General features: G+C 41.0%; 1 protein-coding gene across 1 annotated transcript; it reads left to right on the plus strand.

Moving 5' to 3' along the window:
- Positions 1–231: 231 nt before the first annotated feature.
- LOC138672187 (olfactory receptor 2B6-like) lies at positions 232–1,173 on the plus strand. Its single transcript, XM_069760212.1, has one exon. It carries the CDS (start codon positions 232–234, stop codon positions 1,171–1,173), a length of 942 nt encoding a protein of 313 aa, XP_069616313.1.
- Positions 1,174–9,784: the final 8,611 nt, after the last annotated feature.

The raw sequence follows: 9,784 nt of genomic DNA on the forward strand, positions 1-9,784 counted from the left end.
TCGAAAGTTAAGCGATGAGAATAACGACCACAGTTAATATTACAATTGTTGGCCTCTTATGACTCCTAATTTTCTTTAAGACTTTGCTGCACCATTATTTGTGGTGGCTGAGCATTTTTTTGGGAGTGGAGAAACTGATGACATGAGGTTCACGAAGAAAGAGCTCAAATGTGATGTGAACAGAGGCAAAGTTCACATCTCTGTTCATTGACCTTACTTTCCCAAGACAACATGGAGAACAAGACCCTGGCAATTGACTTCGTCTTGTTGGGTTTCTCCACAAACTTCACCATAAACTTGTTCTTGTTTGTGTTGTTTCTTCTCGTTTATGTGACGACGGTCATTGGAAACAGTCTTATTATACACATTATCATTATCAACCCTCAACTGCACACCCCCATGTACTTCTTCATCAGTAAACTCTCCTTCATAGACTTATGCAACTCATCTTCTGCTGTACCCAAAATGTTGATGGACCTGCTGTCTACTCACCGGACAATATCCTTGGTGGCTTGTCTCATCCAAGTCAACATCCTGCTACTCATGGGGACCACAGAGTGTTTGCTTCTTGTCCTCATGGCCTATGACCGATGCCTGGCCATATGTCTACCTCTCCACTACCGTGTTCTCATGAAGTGGAGCATGTGCCATAGACTTATTGCTCTAATTTGGATATTCAGTTTGTTGCTCATCATCCTCCCATCGTTACTTATGCCGGTGACCTTATGTAATCCTAACCAGATTAACCACTTCATGTGTGAATCTCTGGCTGTATTACACTTATCATGTCATAAAAATTACAGCAAGGAGTTTGCGATCTTTTTGTTGAGTTTCATTACTATTCTCCTCCCTTTCACGTTTATTGTTATATCTTATGTCTGTATTATTATCTCGGTGTTAAAGATCCATTCTGCAGGAAGAGTGAAGGCTTTCTCTACTTGTACCTCTCATTTGACTGTTGTAGCCATGTACTTTGGAACAGGTATGGTCACTTATCTTGGACCGTCACAGGAGAGGATGTCAAACCAAGGGAAATACGTCTCTATATTTTATGTAATTATCGCTCCCTTACTAAATCCAATCATTTACAGTCTGAACAACCGGGAGGTGAAGAAAACATTCACAAAATTAAGGATGCATCCACCGTTACCTTACCTCAAATTTCATCAATAACTGTGATTCCTAATAAATCAAGTTCAACGTTGTATTGTGAAACCTTCACTGTCTGCAAATCACATAACAATCACTGAGTGGTTATTCAAGGACACATATAGACATCTCAGGACATAATATCTCAAAATCATTTTCGAGCTGAATATCAAAATTTTGAAATGCGATGAGCCAAAAGCAAAAAACAGTTGAGCAAAGGTGTCGTACTGGAAATTGAAAGTTTTATTTCCATGAAATGTACTTTTAAGATCCCCAAATTTGAGGAGAGGGGGATTATCCCTTTCCATATCGCAATGTTGAAATTTTTTGGGATGTTGGGGAAAGCAAATTTGTGTATAATACTGTATATTTTGCCATGTCACAAATTCATAATAAACTTTTATATACTTTTATATTTACTTTTATATACTTTTATAAATATTTTTATATTTATACAATGTACATATATTGTTAAAATTTCACTGTGAGTAGGAATGAGCGGACTCGTGGAAGTTCGTGTTCTGCGGGTTCTGCCGAACTTAAGTCCAAAGTTTGGGTTGGGTACTCAAATATGACCCTAACTTGACCCCAGATTCAAATTCCATATAAGCCAAGAGGGGCCTTGTGGAGACACAGGGGGTCAGCAGAGGCCCTGGTCCGCTAGCCGAAAATGCATGGACCAGAAATCATCCCACCGAATGCCCGATCTCCTTTTACCAAGCGAGTAACACTACTCAGACAACACAGGGTGAACAGTGTGGCAATGCTTTATTGAACCACAAAACAAGAAAACAGCACATAGAAAAGTCCCAGCAAAATACTCAAGATGGTGCAAAATACAGAATCTCACCCTTCTGCTGACTCATGGGGATAAGAGCAGCTGCTACTTCATAGCTCCCGGGGCCGACTACCCCACCTGTGGGCTAAACACAGAGAGGAGGTAACAACAACCTTAGGTTGATGACAGTCCACTGAGGTACAAGGCCAGTTGACGAGAGGGACATAATTTTGCTTCTCTGAACATCTCCATGGAGCCAGGTGACTGCTGCATCCCATTCCTGGCTTTCACAAATGCATTCATGGGGCTCAGGTGACCGGTGGGTCCAAATCCTGACCACCTCAAACATATCCATGGTTTGGCGATGGTCAATGGAGCAGATCTGCATTCTTCCAGCCGGGGCCGTGGTACCTTTTGCTGGCATCCCATATCATGAAAAATCTGTGTTGTGGTGGAGCCATGATATCTTCATTCTTGTCTTGTAGAGAGTCTCTGGTTCTTTGGATGTCTTGGCTGAATATCTATCTGGAGGTATATGTCTGTATATGGAGGTATTTATTCTTTTTACAGTTAACAAATGTCCTTCAAGTTGGCATTCACAGAAAAAGGGGAAGATTAGTGATGAGACCAACTCACATTGTTTGATTACGTGATCTATTTGGATAGTCAACAAACTAGCTGACCTGGACAATGTGCAATCAGTATATCAGCAAATATCATTGTGCAATTACCCTGCATGACTGTTTTATAAAGATAGCAGACAATAATTTGCAGAAGCTGATATTAAAAGTAAACAATAGCCCTTCAAAAATATAATTTTAACTTAAATAACATAAAATAATACAAAAAATATTGTGAACTAGGAGGCAGAGTTCAAAGTGGAGGAGTGGAGCAATGCCTTGCGTGTGTATTTTACTGTACTTGTTAATAAATAAATTGCAAATATGATTTGGGGTCCCCCTATTGTTAAGAACCAGCCAAGGGAAAGCAGACAGCTCTGAGCTTGTCTCATTTTACTAAGAAGGGGCCAATATCCATGGTCTTTTCCAGCTTATCAATATCAGCATCCAGCTGTCTTCTCTGACTTTTCTGGTTAATAAATATGGGAGGTCACTTAAAAAATGATGTGGTGTCCTATTTTTACTACGCTGACAGCTGGGGGCTGATATTAATAGGCTGGATAAGGACATGTATATTGTCCCCTTCCCAGCTTTATAAACTTGGTTGCCCCAGAAATGGCAAATCTATTTGATGCGCCAATTCTAGCTCTTAGCCTTGGCAATTGGAGTAATTGGATTGTGGAGTTGATGTCAGCAACTGGCACTAGCATCAGGCTGACGGGTTAGTAAAGGAAAGGCGTCTGTCAGACACCCGATCACTAACCCAATAGTCCAAAGAAATAAACACACGCACAAAAGTCGTTTGTTTGAAAAAATCACTTGCCAACAATTACCCTCTTTCACCCATTTATAAAAAAAATAATAATAAGCCACAACAGTGTGCCGTAATCCAAATGGAGGACTCACATTGATCCCCGCCTTTTTCAACCAGTGGAAAATAGGAATAACCCATGTCATTTTTTTAGAGTTCCCACAGCCTTAAAGCTTGTTAATTGGCTGTGCTCCAGCCTATCAACAAATTTTCCAAACTCGAACAGTAACACAGACGTTCAGCGAGAAGTCTGTGTTCTGTGTTCTTTACTAGATACTGAGTGTCTGTTATGAACCACAAACTATACAGTTTGGTTTCGCTGATCCCTAAGTATGAGAAAACAGCCATTTTGTGTCTTTGGTATCCATCTTGTCCTAGAACTATTGCATAGTGCTGATCAAATAACACTGATGAGTGGGGAAGATTCATCTTTCTATTCACGCCTCTCAAGTTCCTATTAGCTCATAGTTCGGAGGGAACTTTTCCTTTCTCCGTGACCCTATTTAAAGTGCCTACATAAGCTAATAAAGCAAAAGTTCCATCTAGTGAAGCATACAGGCTGTATTGTACAGGCTGTGCTGTATTGATTTCTTTTGGATCTTTACATTCTTTAATATTTGGAGTTCAAAAGGCATATCATAGAGTTGATTTTGCTCGTATAACGTTGGGCCAAGACCTGGGACTAGACCTGCATTATTCCATGGGTATCTTGAGTGAGGAGAACTCTCCAGGAATAGTGAATTCTAAAGCTGCGGCATAAGATGAGGACCTTATTCTTACATTTATGTTTCACTTATACTGAGATTTGGTCTACATCCATTCCGGGTGAGTTATTTTGCATTAGCCTGGTCCAAGAACTGGGAGGAGATAACTATGCCTTATTGAACTGTATGCATGTGATGGGATCAGTCTGTGAGTGTGAAATATAGTGGTCCTCATACTAGGAGGATTGCTCATGTGCCTCGTTTGGATTTTGAGAAGGATCAACTCAAAATACAGGTATCTTGTAGTCCGTTTACTTTTTTTTCGGAGAATTTTTAAGTAGCTTTGGTGACCCCCTTTATAATAACTTTAGGGTTTTTAATGTCTTTGGTGCCTACCTGCGTATTAAAAAATGTTCTAGCACTGATACAAGCTTTAAGGTTGCTTGCTTGAGAGAGTTTGAGAAAAGTATGGTTCAACTTTTTAAGTAAATGGAGAAAAACAGATGAATCTAAAGGAAAAACAGCAAAGAGAATAGCTAGAGAACGTGAAGGGAAGGATTCTCCAACAGAGGATGACATGACCCCATAGGGGAGTCTGGGAGTGGAACCTGTTCATGAAAGAGCATTGTGGGTTGTTGTTAGACAATAGTTTAACGGCTAAGGCTGGACAGTGGAAGAATGAAGCTGAGAAAGTAATTAGTGAGGGGTGTAAGGAGGCCATGATAGGGAATAAAGTGCCGCATGAATGTTCTGACAGTGGACTTAATCAGACAGAACCATTAGTGTCTCCAAAAGACACTCTTCATATATGTATATTGGGAAATATTTTTATAGATGGACTAAAGAAACCAATTAGGAGTAAAGATGAGTGAACGTTCCAAGGTACCGTTCATTTGCCGAACATCCTGATCTTTGCCGAACAGTTTGACGAATGCACCAAAACCCCAGTAAATTCAATGGGAGGCCAAACCAAACGTGTACACAGCACTTTAACCCCTTAACCACAGAGGTATTTTCATTTTTGCATTTTCATATTTCACTCCCCTTCTTCCCAGAGCCATAACTGTTTTACTTTTTGATCAAAATGTCCTTTGAGGGCTTGTTTTTTTGTGGAATGAGTTGTACTTTTTAACAAAACCATTGGTTTTTAACATATCATATACAGGGAAACAGGTAAAAAAATGACAAGTGTGGTGAAATTGCAAAACAAAGTGCAATCCCACAGTTGTTTTTTGTTTTTTCTTTTCTACTATGTTTGCTAAATGCAAAATCTGCCCGGCCGTTATGATTCTCCAGGTCATTGCGAGTTCATAGACACCAAACATGTGTAGGTTCTTTAATATCTAAATGGTGAAAAAAAAATTCAAACTTTGTTAATAAAAAAATTGCACCATTTTCCGATACCCGTAGCGTCTCCATTTTTCGTGTTGGGTTATTTTTTGCGTGCCGAGATGACGTTTTTAATGATACCATTTTGGTGCAGATACGATCTTTTCATCGCTCGTTGTTGCATTTTAATGCAATGTCGCGGCAACCAAAAAACGTAATTCTGGCGTTTTGACTTTTTTCTCGCTACGCCGTTTAGCGATCAGGTTAATTCTTTTTTTATTGATAGATCGGGCGATTCTGAATGCGGCGATGACAAATATGTGTATGTTTGATTTTTTTTTTTGCTTATTTTGAATGGGGCGGAGGGGAGTGATTTGAGCGTTTATATCTTTTTACTTTTTATATCTTTAAAACCATTTTTTTTAACTTTTGCCATTCTTCAATATTCATCATGGGAGACTAGACACTTCCACAATCCGATCGCCTCTGCTACATACAGACGATGATCAGATCGCCTTTATGTAGCAGAATTACTCATTTGCTATGAGCATCGACCACCGGGTGGCGCTCATAGCAATCCGGCAATGACAACCATAGAGGTCTGCGGGAGACCAACTGATGGGCAGATTTCCGGAGCGATTGCCGGAAGCGCATGCTAAATGCCGCTGTCAGAGTTTGACAGCGGCATTTAACGGGTTAATAGCTGCGGGTAGATTGAGATACCACCTGCGGCTGTATTGGGCACATGTGCGCTGTTCAAAATAGATAGATAGATAATAGATCGATAGATACATAAATAGATAGATAATAGAGAGATAAATAGATATTTAACAATGTTCTTTTACTCTATTTTTACATCAGCCCCCAAAAAATCATCCTACAATATCGGCTGCTCATAATGTTATCAGCGATGGTGACTCTGGAGAGTTCAGATAAAGGTTTATAAACCTCCGTGGTCCTGTTTGGAGGAGCAGAGAGACGAGGAATGAGCGGAGCCTTTGTGTTCTGTGCTTTATTTTACAATTACCTCTTGGCTTGTTTAGGCCGGTTTCACATTAGCGCTTTGAGGAGCTGCGGAGGGCTGCGGACTTCCTCCGTGAAGCCCCACCCTTGACCGCACCTCCGCCGCTAGCTCCTCCTACTTCTGCATGCGGCCTGCGTACCTACATTTAACATTAGGTACGCAGGTCATGCGGCTGTGTGCGGATGCTTCCGTATGCGTCGTTTTGACGATGCGGCAACCAGCGTAGGACACAGCTGGTAGCAATTTCTTTTTTTCTTTTCTAGCTTAAAGGCATCAGACCTTAGGCTACAAGTCTGCAGTCACTGTATGTGACTGCAGATTTGAGAATCCTCACATCGCGCTGTGAGTGATCTACAGTGTCGGTGCCGGGAGCGGGCGGTCCTGTCACCACAAGTACGCAGTTCCTGCCACATTCCAACTAGACTGTATCCTTCCTTGCTCAATTCACTTGCATTGAGAGAGGCCGCACACGTCTAGTAGGCATGTATACAAACCACATACTTTCTGGCACAGATGAATCCTCACAGTGCGCCATGTGCACAATGTGGGGATTCACAGGTCTGTAGTGACAGAGTGACTGCAGATTTGTAGCCTCAGACCTGACAGCCCCTTTTAGGGATCATTTTAATGGGTTGTGTTGAATAACACCTTAAACTACATGACTTTTCGTCAAAGATTCACTGTAAGGGATATTTGATATGGACAGTGACAAGTTGCAGTAATAATATAACCGGTCTGGTGCCACTAACTGCAGAACTACATGAGATATTTTTATTTTCCTCCCTTCTCCCCCGAACTACTGGACTATTCTGTCTGCTCATCCGGCTGGAGTGATTTATTTTCTGTTTCACCTTAAATTAATAGGCCACATATTAGGAAGAACTTTCCGGTTTGACTAACGATGATCGCCATTTGGTTACGAACACCACTTAATGTTTAAGGCTATGTTCACATTGATCTTTTTTTAAGCATTGACAAGCAACAAATTTTCTAAGCAGAAAATCTTTCCCCTAAAAAGTATGCGCATATACTGAGCAGAAGCTCTCTAGATACTTCCCCAAATCTCAAAATTCCTCAAAAACTTGGCGTTTTTGCTCAGTGGCTATGTGGATGCAACATTTTTTTCAGGCTGATTGCATCCAGAACCCATCTGAAAAAGCACTGCGAAACTGCAAGAAATGCAAAAACTGGACGTAACACACAGGAACGTCAAAACGACTTGCTGTGCACGTGTTCCATTTTTTGTTACTTCTGTTAATGCTTCATGGTTTTGAAAGGAAATCCTGAAAACATGATCTGTTGGGGGCCATGTGGACGGGGTTTGGAAAACAATGGTTTATAGTAAGTAGGGATTATCCAGAGATGTGAACTTCTTAAAATGCATTATCGAAATGATATTATTTTATTTATTATTTAGCACAAGATTGACTAAGTTATTGACTTTCTTTAGTAATCGGTTATTATTTTCTGTTTGCAGGTTTTTTATATTCTGCACATACAGTTGGGGCAGCCATTGTGCTTAGGCTTCTGTTAAAGGGAACCTGTCACCTGAATTTGGCGGGACCGGTTTTCGGTCATATGGGCGGAGTTTTCGGGTGTTTGATTCACCCCTTCCTTACCCGCTGGCTGCATGCTGGCCGCAATCTAAAAGCATTAGTGAGCATGCGCCGGCACACTATGTCCCGGAACACAGTAAAATACTTCCGGGACATAGTGCGCCGGCTTGTTCGATAGAATACTAAACCTTCCAGTGCTGATAACTATGTGTCACTTCTAGAACAGTCTTTTAACACTTTAGTTTACTCTCAATATAACTTTCTGAATGATGGGTCCAGTAAGACAAGAGATGAACAAATTTCTAGAGGCTCGCTTGGGGTTCCTTTAGTCCAATTCATCAAAAATTGTTCTCCAAAGTCTCCAATTTCCCCAATAAGGCATGTAACACTCTGACTCTCCTAAGACTGTAACCAAACCCTTTCAAAAGAACAACCTTAGTAATTTCAAGCTTTAGTAAATGCAGCCATAGTAATGTCAAAGTGACAACATCGCATCTATGACTACGGGTAAACAAATGGTAAGCGGGGTAATCAGCTGCCTCTCATACAACACTCTACACTGTCAGACTTTTTATGCTTTTTAAAATTAAAAATATTCCAAAAATTGTTCCATTTCAGGGGCTTAAGATTGCTGGTATTCTAAAAAGCAGCAATAGCTTTTTGATTAGCAGTCCAAAAATTATCCCTTTTTGGAGAGCAGCAATAGGTTTGATATTTGGAAAGTAAAGAAGCAATGGCTAGGCAGTAGGTGTGTAGTGCTAGTGCTAACAGCAGAAACAGAAGGACAGTATGGCATATAATGGACCAACTGCTTAGGGCTAGCAGCAATGGCAGTAGAGGCAGCAGTTGCAGTAAATTTAGGACAAATTGGTAGGCAGCAGCATTATTGATCAGTGATACCCAGAAACACTGTCAGCAATGGCAGTTCCAGTCAATGGCATAAGGCAGAGTGATGTGAAAAGTATCACTGATCCATGCTCGAGTCCTGATCAGGGAATCTGACTGAGGAGGTGCACAGTCCAGGTACAATTAAACTTGGTCAGTTCATTCCCATTTTTTGGGATAAGCAGGGTAAGGAGCTTATCCTGAAATTAGCCAATATTGCCTCCCTTTCAGAACAAAGAATCCTCCATTTTCTTTTTTTGACTATCCAATAGCCACCATCATCATTGTGACAGAGAACCAAATTGTTTTGTTCTCCATCCTGTAATGGTTGGTCATAGCCAGTGTTGTCTTCAAGATCACAATGCCTGTCGGCCTCAATCCCCGAACTTTGCCTTTGAAACCGTCAAATTTAATTTCACCTCCTCAAGTCTTCCTAGTTCCTCATTTTCCACTTAAATGTTTCATTGTTTACTCAGGTCCCGAAAGGCCCCGCGGTGGCAGGAAGGAAATGAATGCTGCTCTTCTTTTCTTCTTCCTCCCTTGTTGCGTCAGTGTGTGCGTTTTCTGAAGCTTAAATATCAGTATTGCGTATTCACAAATCTGGTCACGTCTTTGAAGGCCAAAGCTGACAACCGATGAGCTGTCGATGCCGGATCTCAAAATTACGCGCCCTCCTGTGGTGTAGGAACCAGTGTAATCATTGGCTGCTCATACAGATAGTCCAGCACTTGCAAGTTGGAACTTCGCAAATTATATGGTGTCAAAGCCAACCATTATGTTGATGTTTGCCATTCTGAGCCACAAAAATCCATTGAAATACGAAGACACACTCATGGCTCTCATGGCCATGGTCACCACTTTAAGCTTTGATGTGGTTTTGTTAAAATTTGCACCACCATAATTAGGATGGGCGCCATTAAAGGAGAAT

Source organism: Ranitomeya imitator, chromosome 1 (assembly GCF_032444005.1).
Source record: "Ranitomeya imitator isolate aRanImi1 chromosome 1, aRanImi1.pri, whole genome shotgun sequence".
NCBI lineage: Eukaryota > Metazoa > Chordata > Amphibia > Anura > Dendrobatidae > Ranitomeya > Ranitomeya imitator.